The sequence below is a fragment of the Trachemys scripta genome, chromosome 1 (assembly GCF_013100865.1).
Source record: "Trachemys scripta elegans isolate TJP31775 chromosome 1, CAS_Tse_1.0, whole genome shotgun sequence".
NCBI lineage: Eukaryota > Metazoa > Chordata > Testudines > Emydidae > Trachemys > Trachemys scripta.
Genome location: NC_048298.1, coordinates 101,337,608 through 101,361,204, shown reverse-complemented (window position 1 = coordinate 101,361,204; position 23,597 = coordinate 101,337,608). Strand labels below are relative to the sequence as shown.

The 23,597-nt window shown below is 44.5% G+C and overlaps 1 protein-coding gene across 6 annotated transcripts; it reads left to right on the top strand.

Annotated features, from left to right (window-relative positions):
* Positions 1-15: 15 nt before the first annotated feature.
* On the top strand, positions 16-21,207 carry LOC117881773. Of its 6 annotated transcripts, none has more exons than XM_034779452.1 (12): positions 16-117; positions 2,813-3,039; positions 4,586-4,951; positions 6,300-6,391; positions 6,600-6,774; positions 10,436-10,664; positions 11,291-11,847; positions 13,600-13,765; positions 14,796-14,989; positions 17,427-17,590; positions 18,946-19,195; positions 19,551-21,207. In XM_034779452.1, exons 2-12 carry the CDS (start codon positions 2,836-2,838, stop codon positions 19,773-19,775), a joined length of 2,622 nt encoding a protein of 873 aa, XP_034635343.1. In that variant the 5' UTR covers positions 16-117; positions 2,813-2,835; the 3' UTR covers positions 19,776-21,207. The 6 variants fall into 6 exon arrangements, with proteins under 6 accessions (XP_034635343.1, XP_034635367.1, XP_034635376.1 ...); XM_034779476.1 differs by having other exon boundaries at positions 18,946-19,191; positions 19,551-19,692; XM_034779460.1 differs by lacking the exon at positions 16-117 and adding an exon at positions 142-429.
* The last annotated feature ends 2,390 nt before the right edge of the window (positions 21,208-23,597 follow it).

Genomic DNA, 23,597 nt, shown 5'->3' with positions numbered 1-23,597 from the left:
ACCACGGAGGGGGGGAAGAGAGACAGAAACAACCCTACCGCCTCGACCTGCGGCGGGGAGCCTTACCTGAAGTGGTGCCCTCCCGGTCCCAGTAATGCGGAGAAGCATTACCTTATGGTAAGCAAATAATTGTTACCCCCCCCTTTTTCCAGGAGTGGTAGCGGTCCAGGCGCTACCAAGTCCCGGGAGGGGGATCCGGTGAGCTGAACCCCATAATTAAGGCGGGTAAAGAGCGGAGGAAACATGGCAACTCCACAGAGCCATACATGGCCCGTCCTCCTGTAGGGGTGTGTGTGTTACCTTAGTCTGTATTAACGGACGTGCAGAAAAAGGCTCCCCACAGCGCCGGAGATGGTTCCGTCCACGGCGTCTGGTTACCAGGCAACGGGATCCTGAACTGCAGATTCCGACAGGCGAGTCGAAGCCCGGGTAAGTGAGGGGCGGAGGAAGGAGCATCCCCAGACACCCCTGCCCCGGGGGGGGGGGGCACACACCACACACACCCCGGCCTTGCCTTGGGGGCCCAGAGGGAAACGCCTACACACCCACACTGACCCCTGCCCTGTGGGGTAGAAGAGATCCACGCACACACCCGCCCTGCCCTGGGGTGGGGGGAACAAATCCCACACACACACTGACCCCTGCCCTGTGGGGTAGAAGAGACCCACACACACCTGCCCTGTGGTGGGCAGAACAGATCCCCCCCACACACACACACACCTGCCCTGCCCTGGGGTGGGGGGAACAAATCCCACACACACATCTGCCCTGGGGTGGGGGGAACAGATCCTCCCCACGCACACACTGTGCCCTGCCCTGGGGTGGGGGGAACAGATCCCCCACACACACACCCGCCCTGCCCTGGGGTGGGGGGAACAAATCCCACACACACACTGTGCCCTGCACTGGGGTGGGGGAAAGAGATCCCCCACACACACACTGTGCCCTGTCCTGGGGTGGGGGGAAGAAATTCCCACACACACACTGTGCCCTGCCCTGGGGTGGGGGGAACAGATCCCCCCCCACACACACATATTTGTGCCCTGCCCTGGGGTGGGGGGAACAGATCCCCCACACACACACCTGCCCTGCCCTGGGGTGGGGGAAAGAGATCCCCCCACACACACACTGTGCCCTGCCCTGGGGTGGGGGGAAGAAATTCCCACACACACATACCTGCTCTGCCCTGGGGTGGGGGGAAGAGACCACAGACACACACCTGTCCTGCTCGGTGGATGGAAGGGGTCAGAACCCAGAGCGCTCTATTCTCAGCATCTCACAAATATAAATACATCGAGGTCCATGCTGTTCGGGGAGTCGAAAGCAGGGCTGGGCAGTGATGGCCACCACCTTCCAGACAGAAAAGGCTCAGAGGGTGATAGGGAATTTTAGGGGAGAAAGTACCAAGCAGGGCTGGCTCCAGGCACCAGCGGAGGAAGCATGTGCCTGGGGCAGCACATGCTAAGGGGCAGCACTCCATCCATTCTTGGGGCGGCACAGTCCGAGCGGTTTGTTTGTTTTGCTTCAGCAGTTAGGGCGCCATTTATTTATTTATTGCTTGGGACAGCAAAAATGGTAGAGCTGGCCCTGGTACCAAGCATAGGCATGGAGGAGAAGGTTGGATTGCCAGACCCAAATATTCACAAATCATTACTCAGGCCCCCCAAAATCATGAGATTGACTTAAAAATCAAGAGATTTAAAGAAAAATAATACATTTTTGGTAATTTTTATTTTCTTTCTGATGTTTGAATCTCTAGGTCACACTCAGGTGACATTTTCAAGCCCGAGGGCTAGAAACTTAGTTTTATTTTTTAAATGAAAGCTGAGAGACTCCTGTAAGCACATGATTCCAGGAACTGGAACTTTAAGAAAAACACCATGTAGTGTTTCAAAGTAGCAGCCGTGTTAATCTGTATCCGCAAAAAGAACAGGAGTACTTGTGGCACCTTAGAGACTAACAAATTTATTTCAGCATAAGCTTTCGTGGGCTACAGCTCACTTCTTCAGATGCATAGAGTGAAACACACAGACAGAAGATATTTATACATGCAGAGAACATGAAAAGGTGGAAGTACGCATACCAATTGTAAGAGGCCAATCAATTGAGATGAGCTATCAGTAGCAGCAGAAGAAAAAACTTTGAAGTGATAATCGAGATGACCCATAGAAGGTGTGAGGAGAACTTAACATGGGGGAAAAAAAATTCAATTAGTGTAATGACCCAACCACGTAGTGTGAATCTCATGATAAAATCATGAGAGTTGGCAACAATTCTGCAATTAACAAAGTATTAAAATGCTGGAAACCAGCACATCTTTCCCTAAACTAAGTTCCCTGCTGGTTCTATTAGCCCATGCAGCTAAACTAGTGATAGCACCAATGGGAATTGTTTTTAAAAGGCTTTATCTGCATGAGAGAGTGATAAGTTAACTGTAATATCCCTGAGTTAATGGGAAGTGACGTTGCATCCACACACAAATTGATGCTACAGCTGATGTCTGCTGGCCAACAGTCTGTGAAAATTACTCTCTACAAGTTCTAAGGGTGATGCTGTAGTTGGTGCAAGCTCATTCATCTGAGTGTCTACATGATGCATCCTGCTACTAGGATCAGATGCTGTAGTGTAGACAAAGCTTTGGGTGTGTGTTTTTAAAGCAGTTGGAGAACTATGGGAAAGTAAACACACTGAGTGACATATGACTGCTAATTTAGCACAGATATTGGGAATAGATTGGATTCACCTTGTACCACAAGCCCTTTGTAAAGTCAGTTTTAAGAAGCTTTTCATAAATGGTCTGTTTGTTTTGCAGCTGGTTGTCTTCGTGCTTTGGCCATGTCGGTGCTTTCTCATCCCTGCTGTGCCACCTTACCTTTGTTTGGTGATCTCCAAGACCAGAATGTCACCTTTGTGGTCAGTATGTTGGAAGGCATGTCCTCCAAGCAGGATTTTCTGAAGGAGCATCTCATAAAGACTCTCTTTTCGATGGCCAACAGTCCAACAGAGTCCACATTCAACATCATAAGTTTTGCCAGCAAGGTAATGCCAACACAGCCATTGCTGGGCAAAGGGTTAAGATTTTATAAGAAAGGTGACATCAATGGAAACAATGCTTATCATTGTTGCTGTGTTTGAATTATAGCAATTAACTAGTGTAATCTCTGCCAGGTGAGGTGGCTGTAACAAGTTAATGGTCCCCAGTGGGGTGAAATAAGTATAATGGGGTTGGAAAATGCCTAGCAGATTACCCAGTCTCTCTCCCTGCCAGCATAGGGTTATTCCTCATAGTATAATTTCTTGTGTTTTGAGTACTTGGTTCCACAGCTGGCCTGGGTATATCCTGCTCCTGTTTGAGAGCTGACAGTTGTGGCAGTGTCAAATAAAGGAATTCTAACATCAAGTGTGATGGTTGGTCCACACATTTTCATGGTAATACTCCAAAATCTGGAAGAGCATTCTCATGCAGTAGCAATGTTGGCTTCTGAGCTCTTCGAACAAATGGAAAGGGATGGGATTTGCTGGTAGATGCCTTGGGATCTTTCATGCATGCTTCCTTACACTTGCTTCCTTATTGCCTGGTCCTCATCATCCCTTTCGCACTTTGCCCATCCATGTGGTCCTCTTCTAGAATAGTGAAAGATGATTTTCCTGCTGCCCTATCACCATATCTTCCTTTAGTTGAGGGAACATGGAACCCATCTCTCTGACATCTTCTCTTGGATGTTTCACCAACGATTTAAGCTTAATATAGCCAAAACTGAACTTCTGACCTCTCTTCCCACTATCTGTCACTATTGTTAACAGTACCATCCTTCCTGTCATTCCAGCACCATAATGTGATATGATCTTTGACTCTTCCTTCTCTCTAGCCCAACACAGCCAGGACATGTCCAAAACTTGCTGTTTTTCCCTTCATAACATCACTAAGATTTGGTCTTTTCTCTCTGTCCATGACTGAAATAACTCTAGAACAGAGGGAGTTAGAGTAATCTAGCGTATTGATTAAAATCAGTCAACTCACAGTTACCATACTGAGTTATACAGATGGTACACAGAAAAACATGAGGCGGAGGTAGACCGCAATAAACTTGGGCTTTGGAATCTGTGATTACACAGAGAGTCTCATAAGACACCATCATAAGACTGACATTCCTTTTCATTTTTAACCAGGGAAATTTCTGTCTTTCTACCACAGCCCTTGATGGGTGATAAATTCATTGTATGCTCCTTCCATCTTCCTCCAAAGAAATCCTCTACAACCCTGTTGGGAGCCTCAAAACTCCCCTCACCCTTAAAGTCCATAGAATGGCACCCCGGTTTCTTCTCCAGAAAGTTTAGAGCCCATCAGATCTTAACTGACTAGAGCAATTGTATTGCAAGATGTGAGAAACTCCCTTCTCCATCCCAGAGGATGAGCAGGCTGAGAATCAAGTCCCGGATCTCACATATGTCAGACCATTTACCAAAATATCAACTAGCTAACCCATTTCTCAGTTCTATCAATTTTTAAAAAAATTCTGTGTTATAAAATATTTGCTTAATAGATGTTTATTGTGTTTGGTTACAAATTTTGGCTTTTGTACAGGTGGTAAAATGGTGCACTAGTTTGGTCAAATGTTCGCTCAGTAACATCATTGAAGCAACTGCCTGGATTAGAGCTCTGCAGTGTGGGAATGGCGCAGATGCTGTGAGTGCTTTGGCTATGGCATTTGAAGATCCCACCTGCCAGGTGGTATACTTGGTCACTGATGCACTCTCTGAGAGTGCTTCAGAGGAAATCTGTAGCCTTCTTGCAGAGACTGGCGAGGAACGCCCAGTGCACACTGTGTACTTGGTAGAAAAGCCAGGTGACTGTGAAAGCAGCACACAAAAAGAAATGGAGAAAGTAGCCAAACGGTCTGGAGGATCCTTTCAGGTGATCACCCTGCACCCTTCTAGAGCTTCAGAAGAGGTAAGTCAATAACAGCAGTTTTAGATTAAATGCATTTTTGGTAATCCCAGTCCACATAAGCAAAATTTCACAAAACCAGAGCTAGGGCAGAGGAAAATTTTTCTCTAGAAAGGTGGCCAGTACATATTTTGTCTGGCTACCTGCAAACAGAGCTTCCTGTGAATAAAAAAAGGAAATACATTCAGAATCTCTGTTAAAGATTATGTCAGAAATTTGAATAATAAATAATAATAATTAATGGAGATAACCCATCTCTTAGAACTGGAAGGGACCTTGAAAGGTCATTGAGTCCAGCCCCCTGCCTTCACTAGTAGGACCAAGTACTGATTTTGCTCCAGATCCCCAAGTGGCCCCCTCAATGATTGAACTCACAACCCTGGGTTTAGGAGGCCAATGCTCAAACCACTGAGCTATCTCTCCCCCCCCCTGTGAAGATTGCACATGCACACAGTTGTTCTGAGTACTCTCTCCCTTTCTGTAGCACTCACAGCTTTAGACTCATACTTGGGAGTGTAGTGCATGCAGTATGCTCTACCTCAGGGGGAAAGGAGCATCTCATACTGCTCTTGAACAACAATACCTGAGACCAGTATTAGGGTTCAAATTTAGATATACATAGGTGCAAACCTGAATTTGGCCTCTGAAGTGGTGCAGATAGGCTTTCAAATGAACTGATTTCAGCTTTCGAAAGGAGAGACCGTGGTATCGGGGAAGGAAATGGAGATCCTGGAGGAAGCCCTTGCAAAGAAAGTATACCTTACTCCTGCCAATTCATTTCACATTTACCATGCTAGCTGTTTGTGCAGCAGTGATGGCTACAGTAGGTCCAAATATCTTTTTAGACATCCCATTGCTATTTGGATCACCGTCAGCAGGTAACATTGAATATTGTCCTTCTAAAAAAATAACAGTACTGTTAAGCAGTGCATTTAGTAAGCAAAATATTAATAACACTTAGCATTTGTCTAGCATAGGTTTTCACAGATTTTTTTCACAGTGTGGACCACATCTTAATAAAAGGGTTATGTAGGGTACTTGGACACTGACTAAAGAAACAGATGATGATTTAGCTACCACATGTTCACAGCTTTGGTTTATTTTGTATTTATTTTCTAGTCTCTTAATGTTCCTCCTTTTAAACCTTTAGATTGCTTGAAATGGCAGAAATCAACTATAGCACGCTTATAAGAGCTCATATACATTGAGGGGTGTGGTTAAGAAACAAGGTAGATTGCTGAATTTTGTTTGAGTGTGAATTGAAGCTTTAACTATAAAATAACTGGTTTATGGGTTTATGGCTTCATTCAGAAATTAGTTTAATTTTCTGCTTCTCTTCCCTGTTTTCCAGGTAAACCCAGGATGCACCTCAAGCATCCACTGTTGCAATGCTATCAGTAAATACCCCTCTTGTTCTCTGCTGATGGGTATTCCCAAAGCACAGTAAGTCCAAAATGTGGAGCATGGGAGTGCCAGAATCATTAGCGTAGTAGCTCAATTTGATAACCCAGTGATGGAAACAACTGGGAAACCACCCCAGTTTTGGGTGGATTTTCTTTGGCTTTAATTTTCATAAATTGAAGAAATCTGCATTATCTACTGTGAGAATCTTCATCCCTTCCTAGAACATACCACTATCCTGTTTCCACAGCTTTCCTGTGTACGTCTGTGCAAATTCCCCTACTATACCTCTGACAACCTTGACAAAGAGAGATTTAATGGACTGGTCCCCAGAGGCTCCCCATTTGCTGAGAGGGGCCCGAGTCCTGGCTAGGAGAGAGACTGATGGATATTATTATCTGGGCCACATTGCACAAGAGGTGAAGGTAAGTCTTTAATGTAAATGATGGTTGTAAATGATTCCTCCTTGGGTCACATGTGATGTTTCTCCCTATTCCTCACCTGGGGCTTCGCTAGGGTGGGTCTCCTTTGGCTACCCCATCTCTCTCTCTCTCTTGCTGGATGGGTATCAAGCTGTCCTGCCCTCCCGGAAGGACTCTTGCCCCCTCCCCCCCGACTCCGCCCCCTCTATCCCCCATTGGCTCCCTCAAATCCCCGCCCTGGCCCCACCTCTTCCCCATGCATGTGGCAGTCCTCCTCCCTTCCAGGCTTGCTGCTGTAATGGTGGGGCAAGCCTGGAGGGAGGGGGTAGTGGCCGGCTTCCAGTTCCTGGAGCTGGTGAGTAGGGGGACTGGGCGGGCAAGGGGGGCTGGCCAGGGGGCTGCTCCCCCAGAAGGTAGAGGGGGGGTCCCGGACCCCAGCAGCAGCAGGGGAGAGCGGCTCGGGGCCGCACGAGTGGCCATGTAAAGTTTATCGGCTTGGACGGGACCCCGGCCGGCTCCCCGCCCCGCGCCAGCATGTCACACCGGCCGCCACAGGCCAGGTAAGGATCCGAGTCGCCCCTTCCCGCCTCGTCCTGGCTCCTCAGCTGAGCCCCCCCATCACCCTCCTGGGGGAGCAGCCCCCTTGCCAGCCCCCCTTGCCCGCCCGGTGCCCCTACTCACAAGCCGCAGGAACTGGAAGCCGGCCACCACCCCCTTCCTCCAGGTTTGCCCCGCCATTCCAGCAGCAAGCCTGGGAGGGAGGAGGAATGCCGCTCAGCTGAGGAGTCGGGGGGCGGGGGACTCGGTTCCTTACCTGGCCTGCAGCGGCCGGCAAGACATGCTGACACAGGGCGGGGACACTACCCCCCTACAGGGCAGGGCGAGGAGCCGGCCGGGGTCCCCCCCCAGCTGATAAACTTTATGTGCCCACTCGCGCGGCCCTGAGCCGCTCTCCCCCGCCGCTGCCGGGGTCCGGAGCCCCGCACCTCTCGCTCCAGCGGCTCCTTCCCCGTGGGGCGGCGGGACGTGCCGCATGTGCCCTGGTGGGGTGGGGGGGGGGGGGGGGGGGCAGCAGCCACGATGCGGTCGGCACCTGCAAAACAGCTTTTTTTTTTGCTCCGGCCCCCCCCCCTCTGCATGTCCCGATATCCCCCCTTCTCCCCCCCCCCCGCGTCCCGATATTTCCTGTCAGTGATCTGGTCACCCTATAGTCAGGTTACTCTCAGTCCCAAAGAACCAGTCACTTGCCCTAGGTCAATTGCACTTTAGATCTCACACCAAAGACGACACTTGCAGCCAATCCTATAACAAACTATCTAAAGATTTATTATATAGGAAAAGGAAACAAGAGTTATTTACAAGGTTAAAGCAGGTAAGCATATATACACACAAATGAGTTCCAATCTTAAGTTTTAAAAAGTAATAGAAGCTTCCATAATAAGCAAGCTCTATATGGCCTTTAGGGATAACCCAGGCTAAGCACTGAGGATCTTTTGCTTATGCTTAGTAATTCTTGCCACTCAGAGTCCAAGCAATATAAAGATACAGTTCCTCCCTGTTATGGCATTTTATTTGCTTCTTCTTCACATGTTTTGAGCTGAAAACTCAGCTGATGAAAGGAAATCACTTGCATGACTCCTTTTCATCAGAGAGAGGAGAGCAATCAACAAACTCTTTTATCCTCTCTGATGTTTCACAATAGTTCACCTGGGCCTTTCTTTTGAGACAGGACATAACATCTTCTTTTGGAGATCAGCACTTTTACACTAATTAATGTCTCCTGTCTGGTGACTTACACAGTCACAGAGACTTATAATACAAATGCTTAAATATTACCTTACAATATGGGATACAGATGTTAGAAGGGAGATTAATACATGCAGCAGCTTACAAGCATTCAATAAAGTCTAAACACTAAGCACATTTTTATAATTCTAACGCCTGTTTACACACAGGTGAGCCAGAATGGTTCCAGTAATGTATTTGTTAGTGTTCCGCTGAGGCTTGAGGTCCTTGGCATAAGCTGGTATCTGGGGTTTCCTAATTATGTTGTTCTTTGCTTTTCAATGACTCTTAGCTGTTTACAGCAAGGAGCCCTGCAATCAGAAGGACACACATTTTTGGTGAATGCCACAAGTTGTCATTCAGAGCCAGTCACAGCCAGCAAGTCTTTTATATCGCCTTCACCCAGCTCCATCCAAGCTGGCAGGAAAGTCTAGCAGCTAAATAACGCTTGCCAAAAAAATGAACAAACTAAAAAGGCCCCTCTCCTGGATCCCTTCCTCCACACGCATCTCTGCTGGGGTGGGTTTTTTCGACTCCCCTCTCTCTTAGTGGCGGCCTCTGTTGTTCCCTGGGTCTCTATTTGCAGCAGATCACCTGCCATGGGGTGGCCTGGCTCCCAAGACTTCCCCTTCTGGGGGAGTATGCCACAAGGGCCAGAATATGCCATTACAGTGCTCTTTGTTCAGAGGGCCTGGCCTTTGTATAACAAAAGTGGACAAAAATGCTTTTGTTATGGAGCCAATCTCTGTAGTTATCAACTAAAGACAGGTTTTCTGAAGAAGGGAATGCTTACTGAAGAATTCCATTGGTATGAATTGTGTTTGGTTTTTAAGATGACATAATCTCAGGCCTCCTTGGCTTTCTTCTCATTGGAAATGTGCAATCAGCAACCTTTTATGGTCAACTGAGTATTTCATAGCCATACAAGGAAAAGCTGGGTAAAGAACCAGGGTTTGAGCTAAGGATCACTTAAATTAAACAAATGTGACTATTGCAAAGCGTTGATAGCATTCGAATGTGCAATCACTCTCCATATGAAATCCCCAATACAGTTAATATAAGTCATTGTTTTGTGAGGGAAAAGGAAGATGTTATCAAAGCCCTTCAGAGATTATTTTATCTGGGCCAGTGGAAATCAAACATTTTGCAAGATGATGTGTCTGAGTTCAGGATGAGGATACTAGGGGGCAGGCTGGCTGAAATAGCTGCTCTATATCACCATTGTTAACTCTGTGACCTACCCCAATAGTGGAAAAGACCATGCCCTCTCTCGTTTTAATCAGCAGGGAAACCGACTGTTTTGGGGAAAACAGGAGAAAAGGATGTTGGCTTCTTGGCACTTGTAGAATTTAACATTGACCTTTCCCAACAATTTGCCACTTGTGGAACAGAGGAACTATCTGAATTACTCCCCACTCCTATAGTGGATGCTCAAATTAAAGCAGTAAAAATTATGGCATTGGGAGCATTTTACCATTTTATTTTCCCCTTTATTACTATGTAACTGAACAGGCAGCCAAAAGCAGTCTGTCTTGGCTACCCTTTTTCCACCGACTGGGGTGATAGAGGTCTTCCTTAGCATGGCAGTTGTGCTGCTTATCCCCAGTGAACACATTACTTGCAAGATCCAAGAATGAAGGAAGGGGAGGGCTTTACCTGGCAATCCGCTATGGTCTTCAAGCTCTTTAACTACCCTTAAAGACAAACGTGGACAGAACAGAGTAAAAAAATGAGTGTTCTAGGTTCAATGGATTCTCTGACCATGTGCTATTTCTTGGAATTTCTGCCAGTTCCCTCTCCCTAGTGTTAGCAGCCCCTAGCCCCTGTGTTTGGCCATTTGTGGGACTCACCTTGCATACTGCATGGTTTAATCCTGCAGGGCTCCAGGGAACGTTTTTTAATCGAGTTTGAGAGAAGTCGGTTGCTGAAAGGCAAGGTACAGTTTCGTATGCAAGAAACACCGCTCTATGACATTATCCACTATGAAGATGCCAGGCGACAGCCACTAGCTCCAGGAGACAGAGTCTTGGCACCATGGGAGGCTAAAGGTGAACGATATGGCCCAGGCACTGTACTAAAAGCTGCAGAGAGCAGTGAAGCACAGTTAGGTACAGTACATTTTTTCCTATTGTTATTTATATTGGAGTAGCACCTTGAAGTGTGCTAGAAACTGTACAGAGAGGAAAGCAGTGTCTGCCACAAGGAGCATACAATCTGTAATTTGCTTTCCCTCTTCCTCCCTTCTCTTTTCCTTTCAGTGCGGCTAAGTAACCTTTTCCTGTTCAGTGCCAGAATCTAGTGCTGCTCCATGAATCAAGCTGTAGGGCTGCTTTATGAATGGGGACTTCGAAAGCATTTAATCTGTTGTGGAGCCAGGTGATACCACTTCTAACATAAAGAGAAAAAAAAGTTCTGGGGCCTCTTAGGTACCCAGATGATTTAGGCTACTCTCCAGATGCATATTGGGTGAAATCCTGGCCTCACTGAAGTCAGTGGGAGTTTTGTATTGACTTCAGTGAAGACGGGATTTTACCCATTGTCTTCTCAGTAAGTTTGAAAGAGATGAGTGTGAATCCTAAATATATAAAGCAAAACCACTTTTAAATGGTTACAAAATCTTTCCCTGCTTTCTATAGTACAAGATCTTGTTTCATCTCCAAGTCTCCAAGAGGTCAATCAGGCATGTTTTTGGCATGCTTCTAAAGTACTGTTTGTCATTTATTTCTATTTGTAGCCAATGAAAACAGCGGAGTGCTGGTGAATTTCTGGAATGGTCAGACTAAGAAGGTGTCCTCTGATTTAGCTCTAAGGATCCCTCTGCCCCTGAGTGAACGCATCATCCTGGAACTTCAGATGCCATTAGTAGCCAGGCAAATGTTGGTGGACTCAAGCTCAGACTATCCCTACATTGTGACACCTGGTTACAGAGCTTCAGGGCATGGCAGACAGGATCACCTAGATCCAGTTTGCTGGCAGGGTTCCACACAGATTCAGTCATGTCCTAACTGCAGCTCTGGATGTTCCTCACTTTGCCATTGCTGCCTTGGAGCCTGGGTGCCCATCAGGCCCACAGTGAACAGAGCACAACCAGAAGATGTCCTGATCCCAGGAACAAGCCTGACCAAAGAAGAGCTGAGCAGGAAGATAGAAGAACAGCTGTCTAAAGGGAGAGTCCCCATTTCAGAAAGGGTCTTCAAAGAGGAAGATAAAAAGGAAAAGAAGAAAGAAAATGTCCCTAAAGATTTAGGATCCTGTGTGGAGATAGGAAACAAGGTTACAGAACCCAAGAAGGTAGAGAGTGCTTCATACACACTATGGTATTACAATATCCTTTGCTATAGCTGCAGTAATATCCATGATTCTGTTTTCTGTGGCAAAAAAATTATTAGAAATACTGGACTAGATTATCATGTATACCTGAGTTCTGCTAAGGATGGGGAAATCATAGATGGCTTTCTACCACTTTTCTGAGCCTTTGATCCAGGGAATAGCTGGGGTCTCATTCATTCTCTGGCACTGGCTGGAATAGACTCCTAGTGGCTACTCCACCTGTTCAGGATCACTGGAGCACAACACAATCTAGCCACATCTCATCCTGACTTGGCATGCCCCCTTTACAGTGTGGGTACGGGCAGGAGAGGGTGTCACTAAGATGGTTTTGTACCACTCAGTACAGAAGGAATCCCTATTCACCCTGTTAAGGCAGCTCCATCCATGACACAAAGGAGATAGGACTAAGACTGAGGATCTGGCCTATATTGCTTCCACACTTAGGTATTTTTGGCATGTTTATTGTTTCATGGACATGTTGACTATTGGTTCCAAAGTAACTTGTATGTTTCACTCTTAACATTTGATTTGCTTGGTTATTGTTGTTCTGCATTAATATATGAAATAATACAGTGTTAAATGCACATACAAAGATAACATTTATTGCATCAGATGTCTGTACAATTAATTAGCAGCATACCTAACTGGCCATATGTAAATCATGGTAATTGCTTGTACAGATGTAGGCATTTTTGTGCACACTAATGAGTCTCTTTGGCTTTAACAAATTTGGTCCCCCAAAGATTTTTAAACCAAAGATCAGAATAAAGATTTTTTTTTTATACACAAGCACTTTGTAATACTAAACAGTCCTTCAGAATTTGGGGGTTTTATTTTATTTGCTTTGTTTGTAGTTTATGACTCCTTGGGCTGAGTGTTAAAGGCAGATCCTCAATTAGTATAAATTGTCAGAGCTCCATTCATAGATTAATACATTTTCAGTCCAGAAGGGACCATTATGATCATCTAGTTGAACTTCCTTCATAAAACAAGCCAGAGAACCTCACTCAGTAACTTGAAATCACTGGAGTTATGACAATTTATACAACTGAGGATCTCCCCCATAAGATTTTTCAATTTAATAATGAATGCATTTCTTCCTTTTCTGTTTAATTTGATGCTCATGGGAGGGAAGGCTATCAGCTAGAATGAGGCCTAGTTCATGCAGGTACTGTGCAAGCTTCTTCGTATGGCTCTCCAGAGAACCACAATTCTGATTTACCTCACCTCCTTCTAGTGTGTGTCTGCCAATGCACCTTATTCCTGGCCTGTTACTCCAATTTTGGGTCCCTTTAATGCAGAAACATTGTCAGTTGTGGGGTAGCTTTTAGCTGCAGACAAACCTAAGAAATAGGCAGAAACTCCTATGTTTAAAGGCTTCACTTATTCCTTGAATAAAGAAACCAGTTTTATTTTCCTTCTGAAACCCCAATTTCAAGAAGAAGTTTGGATTGCTTGTGTCCACGTCAAAATGACAGTAAAGTTAGTCACCACTGTGTCAGCAATGACAGCTCTTCCTCTCCAAGCAATGTTTCCCTACAGCTGACGGCTCGTCAGTCATTCAAGTAGTATCAGCCAGGGTTAGTTTACACTAACGATGGGATTAGTGCAGTAATGGCAAGATCATACAGTAGCTTATTTTGTAACTTCATGTTACTGACACATTCTACTCCCCAATGGCTCAGCATTTTGATAGTTTCCTGTTGTTTCCAGAGCCCTCAGAAGGAGATGACTTCAACACGTTTGATGGGAGGTGCTCGTGCCATGGTAGATATTGCTGTGCACCCAGATACCTGCCTAACGGAGCCAATGCACGATGACAAAGAAGAGAGCAGACACTATGGGGCTGATCCCGACTCTCTTCTGAAGAATGAACCTGGTATTGATATTGTTATCAACTAGCTGTTTCATACAAGCCTAGGACATGCCATACTAGATGAGAGCATTGGTTCTTCCTGTCTGGTCTCTTGTCATTCTTGGTGCCTTAAAGGAAGATGAAAAAAAACCATAATGCATCTGGTCAATCATGCTCTGGTATGTGTAGGCACTAGTGGTTGTGCACTATGGTGATTTACTTATCTTCCTCTGAAACATGAACAGTTTCTTTTGGACTCCTGCGGCTGCCACCTTCCCTGAAGTAAGATCTTTGATTGCCCCTGTCTTAGCATGCACTACAAATGTTATTAGTCCTAAAACTATCCTACCCTTTTAAAAATCTGACTGTAGTATTTGACTGGACTGCCTGTGGCAAAGGATTTCACAAGTTGACTATAATCTGTGTGAAGAAATACATACTCTTCTTTGTTCTGCTCTTTAATTGCACTTTAATTTAAGAGATTACTGCTCTTTAATTGCACTGGGTAACCCCTTGTTCTAGTATTATAAAAAAGGTTCATAGTCTAAAACATCTTTTAATTAAGTCCCCTTTAACCAATGCCTTCCTCATTTAAGAGAGATCTGTGAGATGTGCAGGCAACTGGGAGTGGATTCCAAAGGCCAAAAGCCTCCTCCAGCCGCACCACCTATTTAGTGCCATTGTCCCATTCCCTATCCTGCCTCCTACGTGGAGAGGCTGAAGCTGGTATAGCAGAGGTGCACATTTCCTCACAGCCAGTAACCTACAGTAACTCCTACTGAGAGAGGCTCAGTAGATGTGAGCACAGTCAACGCTTCATCCCAGTTACTGGGTAAAAACTCCTCCTTGTCTATGTTGGCAAGATTATTTTTGAAAGTGGTGACTGTCCTGTGGTCACTAAAATGCTCTCACTTCCTTGGGGAGAAATGTTAGTACTTACTGGTAATAGAAAGGTCTTGCTTGAATGCATTTTACATTAACACACTTTTCTTTCTATCTGTTCACCATTTTATCAGGTGTCCATCACCTGTTATATCTCTAATTTGTCTGAAAGCTCTTTTTCAGTCCAGCATGATAGACGCTCCAGCCCAGCATCCCCCAAGGAACCCTCCCGTGAAAGCACAAGCTTTCAGCACTTCCAGTCTCCAAGCTATGTTTGACCGAGTGGATCAATCACTGAAGAAAGACCGCTTGACCATTGAATCAGTTCTGCGTATACAGAGACCCCACAGTGCTCCGAGTACACAGGTTAAGAGCACACAACATTTTCTAGGAAGAATAAAGCAAACATTTGTTATTGCTGACCCAATGCCTGGTCAAAAGCCTATTTAAATCAGTTGAATAGATTCATGATTGGCTTGTGCCACAAAGTTCTTTTTGTCAATTTCCCGAAAGGTTATTTTCATATGGGCCTAATTAGAAGTAAGGAAGTCTGATCTCTGATTGGCTAAATGTCAGGAGAATGAGTTGACTACTGGACACTGGCTCAAATTCTCCAGTGCACCAACTCCCATTATCCTTGGCCATCTCTATGCCAGCATAAATTAGACAGTCTGAGGGCTGCTCTAATTTATGTTGATTGTCAAGAGGACAGGGATACCTGGCCAAACCCCAGTCACACTCTTTGCTGGCAGCTGGAGGTGTAGGTACCTCTACCCTATTGTGGGGGAATCCTTCAATGGTGTAATCCTCTGGGCCAGACTATGCTGTTTTAAGGGTTGCATTATGTGGAGAGTGTGGTGCAAAGCAGCTGTACTACAACACACAATCTGGCCCAATTAGTTCCTGCCATTAGATTCACAGGACTTATTCACATGGCATGGTATAAATCAGCTAGCATGGCCTCATTTTTGTCTATTTTATGGTGACATGTACTGCGGTAGAAGATACATACACCCATACAAACATCAAACCCCCATCAATGCATGGTGTCATTGTCCAGGAACAGGACATTTTCTTGTATGCTGATATTAATACTTAGCCCTTCTGTGGAGCTTTTCATTTTCATATACTGACTAATCCTCTCAATCATCCTTGCAATATATAAAAGAATAATTCTTCTTTTACAGATAAGGAAACCAAGGGACAGAACAGTTAAGTGACTAGCCCAAGGCCATAAGGGGAGTCCATATGAAAGCTGGGATGAAAATTGAGGGTGTCTTAATCCTCAATACTGTGTTCTAGCCACTAGATCAGTGGTTCTCAACCAGGGGTATGTGTACCCCTGGGGGTACGCAGAGGTCTTCCCAGGGGTACATTAACTACTCTATATATTTGCCTAGGTTTACAACAAGCTACATAAAAAGCACTAGTGAAGTTGGTACCAACTAAAATTTCATACAATGACTTGTTTATATTGCCCTCTATGCTATACACTGAAATATAAGTACAATATTTATATTCCAATTGATTTATTTTATAATTAAATGGTAAAAATGAGAAAGTAAGCACTTTTTCAGTAATAGTGTGCTTTGACACTTCGTAGTCTTATGTCTGATTTTGTAAGCAAGTAGTTTTTAAGTGAGGTGAAATGTGGGGGTACACAAGACAAATCAGACTCCTGAAAGGTTGAGAGCCACTGCACTAGATCACACCGCTTTTTCATCTTCCATTTATAAAGCACCTTTTAATTTTTTGAAGTTTCACTTTATTTGTTTAAAATCTTTCCAGCTGTAACACATTAAGCATGAACCACTCACAGGGTCTAGGTTTTGCACATGCCACACAGCAAAGAATAGGAAAACACTCGAAAGATTTAGCAAAGATACCTACAGCTTCAGACACTGACTTTTTAATTAAAAAACAGCAGAAACACTAGATGAGCCTTCTAAGGACAACCAGGAAAATAAGGAAGGCAATTGCAGCCTACAGTTCCTAAAGCAAAGGAACTATAGCTTATTGTTATATAAATTCAAACTTGTATCTGAAGCTTCAGGTACACTTGTATTAGGAGTACATTGCATATTCAGGAGACAAAGTAAACACTGCACAATGAGATAAGAACTCAGTGGATGCTTCATTGCTCATGCTTTTCATCCCTAAAGATATACTTTTACAAACTGCAAATAAGAAACACTCTCCAGCACTAAAATACAGCCACTTCTTATGTGAAACATGACAACTGCTTAACACTGGATAGCAACATTACACCCCAGGAAGTCATGAATATAATATCTGTTCAAAACTACAGGGAGAAATTTCCTTTCCTATAGGTAGGCAGAATGTAGTTATCCCCGCTGGAAATTGTCAGCACATGTAGGTTAATACCCCAAACTCTTGTAAAATCCGATGTGGGATTTTTAACAACCACAAGTGGTCAGAACCTCTGTTCTAATCCAAAAGTTGCTGTAACAACAACATAGAGCAGTTCCATGTATTGGGTCAGTACTGACTAAGCTGGAACAGTACTGCCTACTGAATTGTGAATACCATTTCTTGAAGAACCTGGATTTTCCTTCACCCAGCTAGTTATAGACCATGCTTGACCCTTCCATAGAGCTCCTGAAATGTGCTAGTGTCAGACCCATCATGCTCACAGCTGGGAAATGATGCTGTGACAACAATCAATAAGTGTTGCTCTCAGAGCTTAGGAATGACATTGGAAAACTAAGCCTTACTGATTATACAGGACTTCAGTTTACATTAGGAACAAACCTTTACTGATATTAAGGACTTTTTCTTTCAGAAATCAGTCACCAAAGGTGCAACTCAAGAGAGCCTGAGAATGATGAACTTCAACACAGCCAGGATTGAGCACAGAAGGCAGCAAGAGGAGCTGAGGCAGCAGAAGAGGGAACAAAAGCAAGAGGCAGAAGGCCTCAAACGCCAGTTGATGCACGACAGCAGGCGGTAACGGTGTGGGGTGCAGGTGGGAGGTCACAGCGGGGAGGAAAGATTTCAGCAACTCCTGAGGGTTGTCCATCTCTTTATAAGTACTGGGTATTCTGTAGTGCATGCTTCCTGAGCTAGTGCTTTGGTACTATTTATCTTAAATGTTTATAGAGTGTTTCCCCACCCGTGTGTCTGAATGCTGGTCACAATTGTCCATTTAGAGCCTAAGACTTGGCGGGGTTGAGCACCCTCAACTCCCATCCGCTTCCAAGAGAAGGGAAGGCACGTACCACCTTGCAGGATTGGGCCCTTAAATAGTACAGTTGGTTTAGTTATGGTTATGAAATGTACTCCTTCTGCCCTCCCCAGCAGCTGGAGTTTACCCTCTTCTTCCTGCAGTTTGATTAACTGAGGAATTTCCAGTGGTGACTCATGAAATCATACATCTTTTAGTATGAAAACATTCTTACTGGTATATTTTATTATGAGGCAGAGGAGTCAAAATTATGCCTAGCTGAGGAATCTGCATTGGTAACTTGCCTGTGAGGGCAACACCTAATTGCATGCAATAGAGTGGGATCACAGTTGTCCTCATCTTTGGGCTTGCCTACACGAGGAATTATTCCTAATTAACTCCCGGTGTGGATGTTCTCTTTCTGGAATAAGAGTGCCTTCTTCTAAATTAGCGTAATCCACTTTGGAAGTGGATTATGCTAATTCAGAAGAAGGCACTTTTATTCTGGAAAACTGCATCTATACAGGGAGTTAATCAGGAATAGATATTCCACTTTGAATTCACACCCTACCTTAATTCAAATTGACTTTCCTGTGTAGACAAGCCCCATCTTGATCTGATCTCATCATATGCTGGTGAAAAAAGAATAGTGTATGCTGGGACCTGCTGAGTCAGGCTGCATCTCTAGTAAAGATTAAGGTAGTCTTGGGCTAGATTGTAGACTGTAAATGTGGGCTGCATTTGGCAACAAATTGCAGTTTAGCCACCCCTGTTCTAACAGTACATAGCAAAACTGGACACAATAAAACAAGAAGTAAAGAAATACATGGTGGCTTGAAAATGCAAGATGAACAGAGGGATGCAGAATCTAATAGCTAGCGATGGTTGCAAACTTTAGACAACAAAATTTCACATCTTTTTACTATTTTCCCACCATCTGTAGTAATTATTTGAGCAGGAATTTGGCCAGGAGATTGCGGTTAATCTCCTTAACATTGCAAAAAGTGGTATTGTATCTTCAATGTCCAAAAATTGTCTGGACTTCTGGTTTATATCCTATTTATTGACACTTCTACGGATGACCCTTTGTTTCTCTTGGTTTCTGACAAGCTTTCTGGAAATTCTGTTTTGGAAACAGAGAGAGGTCTCTTCAGAGGACACTGCAAAGCTTGGAGAAGCAGCTGGAGTACAATAACATGGCCCGCCAGCACATGGCAAAGCTCCAGACTGCCAGGGCAGAGAGGAGCAGAAAGGAGTCCTCCTTGCAGGAAGAGGAGAAGAGAAAGGAGTGTCAAAGGCTGCAGTTCTTAAAGGCACAGCACTTGCAGAGAGAGGAGTTGCAGGCAGAATACAACCAGAGGAACTATGACCAAGACAAAAAGAGGCAGGTAAGGGTTATTCCACTAATGCTTTTCTTGGACTCTTCCTTCCCCTGCACTGGCACCAACACACTGTCTAAAATAGTGATATTATTTGGAGATACAAATATGAAATGTGAATTTAACATGTGCAAACTGATGAAAGGAGAGACCGAGATCTCCATATCTCTAAGGACTATTTCAAAATGCTGCATACCAGCCTTCTGCAGCAGGAGTCCATGTAGAGAACTGTTTAGAAGGTGCTGGCTGTGGCAAATTCACAACTACCCCATTCCCAGCTTCTACCAGAAACAGGCACTGGATGAGACTGAGACTGAGAGCTGGTTGTAGGACTTCAAACATCCCTTCACTTCCTTTGCTGTAGGATATGCTGAGGAGCAGAATGCAATCCCGGCAGGAGACCTTAGAACGAGAAATCCAGGAGCAGGACACCCAGCAGAGGAAGCATGAAGATGCCAAATGGAGAGCATTCCAAAATCGGGATCATTTCCAACAGAAGCTGGAAAAGGAGTGCCAAAAACATTATCACCTCCAACAGTACCTCAGAGAGCAGAAACTTTTGATGCTCCGGGCCTCGCTGCTGTCATAAAAAGACTGTCTTCTACGTACGAGTCCGTGTGCTGGGGCCTAGGAAATGGTGTTATTGAAACAAGCAGAATTATTATTATTAGAGCTATTTGATATCTCCCCCTCATCACAGCTAGAGGGCCTTTTCAGGTATCTGTCGCTTACAGGCCTTTCTTTTTGGACAGTCTAACACAACTATTCAATGTTAAGACTCCCAGCCAGCTGTCTAGCTTCCTTCTGCCTTATGTGCTACATGTGTAGTAGTCTAGCAGATGGATGCAGCCCAGGTCAGGGCTATGGATGATAATGCACAGGAAACGAGAGAGGAATTTGCAGTGTGATTTGCCAGCGCAAAAAAACAGCGCAATGTTGAGCTTCAGACACAGGCATCCCAGGGAGCAGGAAGGTGAGAGGCCCTGCCTGTGGGACTCCAATGAGAGCATCCCTGCAATATTGCATTCAGTTCTGAGCCCCTCAGTGAAAGGAAGATGGCGATGAACTGGAGGGAGTGAAGTACCATAATGATTAGAGTCAAAATAAAAATACTGTATAGCTTGGCCAAGAGAGAGGAACGTCAGGCTGTAAACACCAAGGAAGGAGAATAATTATTTAGGCTTCTACAAGAGGTATACTTAGGAGTAGGGACATAAAAATAAAAAACATTTGAATGTCAGGAAAAGCTTCCTGAAAGCACAGTCTGTTAAACTGTGGGTTAAACTTTCCCATAGGAATTGTGGAAGCCCCATCCCTGTAGCCATTTTAAACTAGCCTGGGCACAGCCAAAGGAAGTCTAGTGTTGTGAACAATTCAGCACTGGCAGGGGGGTGAACCATGTGACTAGGTGTGACGTTCTGTACCTCAAAGTAGCACCCTGGAGCCCCATATTCACTACTATGAGATGATTAGGATGTGTTTCATACCGAGGATGCCTTGGGAGGTATCATTTTAAAAGTCTTAATCTGTTGAATATTAATCTCCTGTTGGATTGTGTGTGCTATCATTATATGTGAAGTTATGAAGTATTGCTATATGTTGTGAGGTTGAGCACACACACAACTAGCCTTTCAGTTACAACAAAGGAGACGCCATCAATAGCCAGACAGCAATAATAGCTCATCAACACACAATTCAATATCCCAGAGACTTCTCCGAGAAGGCACGTACACCACGTAACCCACATCACAGCAAAGATCTTTCCAGCAAGCTGGAAGAAAGCGTAGAAGAGAGGCAGTGACATCATCATCACTTGACCTTTCTTCCCCCACAACTCAACACCTGGAAGAACGTCTGGCAGACAAAGACTTTGAACTGGGGAACTTTGGTCCCAGGTTGGAAGGTAATCCCAGCCTCTGTAACGAGGAACTGCAACCTGCTTGGACCATCTGTCAGGGTGAGAAAAGCTGTTTGTTTCAACTCTTGCTTAGACTAAAAGTTTAGGATTTTGAATGCGTGTTTGCTTTTTATTTTCTCTGACCTTTATGCCTATCACTTATAATCACTTAAAATCTATCTTTCTGTAGTTAATAAATCTGTTTTACATTTTACCTAAAACTGTGTGTTTTGGTGGACGTGCTGGGGAAATCGCAGCTCAGATTACCAAGGCTAGTACATGTTCACTTTCCTATGAAGAAGAGGCAAACTAAATAATGAACTTACACTGGTCAGGCTTCTGAGCAGTGCAAAATGGTACAATTCTGGGGAACTATGGGGACTGGCTTCAGCCTCTTTAGTGATGATTCATGAGTGGCTGGGAGCTCATTCATAAAATAAACCTTTAGACAGTTTATTACAGAATTGGCTACAGGTGTTGTCTCTGGTGTAAGATCTAGTGTACCAATTGATCTGGGATAAGTGACTGCTCTCTTGGGACTGAAAGTAACCTGAATATGGTGTGCTTTTTGATGTAAGTGACCATTTATCACTGTCTAGTTTGTCTCTGGGTGGCAAGATAGACTGGAGAGTCTAAGGGGACTGTCTGTGACTCCATGGTAACACTGTTATAGTGAGCCAGTTCACATTTGTTACTGGCTTGGTAAAAGCTAATTATAGCCCATACCACCAAGTTTGAGGTCTTTGCCCTCTTTTTGATAGTCTACCCTGAGGTAGGAACTCACAATCCAGAGAGCAAATTTTTTCAGTTAAAATTAAAAACCAGAAGCCCTAAACCTAACCTAATAATTTTTTTCCACTTCTGATTTCTCTGGGCCTTGGGCCCTACTCTGCTGTGCTCTACAAGGGTTGCAACCGCATGTTTATCATATGCAACAAGAGCACTATGGACTAGGAAAGGTAGCTATGTGGCATTCCCCACACACACACTTGCCCCCACTACAGTGATACCATGTCTTGTGAGAAGCATGGAGGGGGAGTCAGGGAGCAGCAAGGTGTGTGGCATGCAGTTGTGGAAACAGGTTTAGTTATACAATGCTTTGCCATGTAAAGTTAATGCTGCAGCTTTCAGCTTTAACTCCCCGCATCTGCACCCTCCTTCACCAGTGGAGGGGGTAGTTGTAAGCAACCACAGAGGGGGAACCAGTGGCTGCACAGCATATAAACAAGTTGCACTGCTTGTCACAGATATTGCTGCAGGCGGCAGAGAGGACAGTCAGTGCAGTTCTGGGTGCTTTAGAAAAGCTTATAGATAACCAAACATTAGCCAGGTTTGGCTTTAATTTAACTTCAGCGTCTTCATCTCTGAATAACCATCAGGCCACACTCCCTCCCACCTCCCCCCTGATGCAGGCCACTCCCCATAGGGAGGAGTATGCAACCTATAAACCTGGAAACCAAACTTATGGATATTTTCTTGTAAAATGTCGCCCTTTCCTGTTGTTCTGCTGTGGGGGAAGTGGCAGCTAACTGACTAGGGACACTGATGGGTAAACCTGAGGAACAGAGTCCCTTCACTGTCACCATGAATAGCCAAGGAGGAGAGTAGTCAGGCACATAACTAAACATTTCTGTGAATAAGACTAACAACTCTAGGATGAAATTACAAGGGCTATCATTTCTCATGCTTCGTGCAGAAACTGATTAGCAGCTGGAGAACAGGAAGTATTTCCTTCCTGATGCGCTGATACTGTATAGAAGTTTTCAGCACTGGTCACTGCCATAGGCAAGTTGTCAGCTCTGCTCTACGTTCCTACATTTTCCCCTGCATGTGGCCTTCCCAGCAAGGGGAGGGGAGGCCCCAACAAGCACCTTGCTTGGACAAGAGCAAGTATCTTTAAAGCATCACACCCAGAATAATACAGGCTACTACTACATCCACGTGTTTTTCTTTCCTCTCCTGTGATGGGAGATTTAGCCACTTCATTTGATAAGAATCCCTTTTATTGCAACTCTAAATGGTCTGATTTCCTATACGGTATGATAAGAATAATCCCCACTTGAGATACTGTGTTTCAAATTATAATATTACAGAACCAAGATTTAATTAAATAGATAACACTACTACTACATTACATTCCGTGCACTTTGGGAAACTGTAACAATTGCTTGGAATATTGATTGTACAATGCAAAACCCACAGAGATGAGGGATTATATAAATTCATGTCTTCCCAAGACCAGCTGTTTATAGACACTGGCCTTTTCAAAAGAGCAAGCGTCTTTTTTTTTCCTAGCACGTTTTTAACGCAGAGTAGCTGACCACTTGCACTTTCTGCTCTTCAAGCACTAGAACATATTCCCATAGATGAGGCTTGAAGGGCATGCCCTCAGATCTTTCAGTGAATGCCAGTTACATAGAACTAGGTCATGGATCCAAGTTCTTTCTAAGCAATCTAAGGGCCTTGGCATCACTGCTACAAAGGTGTAATTTTTTTACACCAGGTAAATAGCAT

Bases quoted from the DNA above. Each gene is read 5' to 3' on its own strand.
- LOC117881773 (XM_034779452.1), top strand. From the start codon at position 2,836: ATGTCGGTGCTTTCTCATCCCTGCTGTGCCACCTTACCTTTGTTTGGT. The intron at 11,848-13,599 runs GTAGAGAGTGCT...TGTTGTTTCCAG, and splicing joins AGGTTACAGAACCCAAGAAG to AGCCCTCAGAAGGAGATGAC. The intron at 14,990-17,426 runs GTTAAGAGCACA...TTTTTCTTTCAG, and splicing joins ACAGTGCTCCGAGTACACAG to AAATCAGTCACCAAAGGTGC.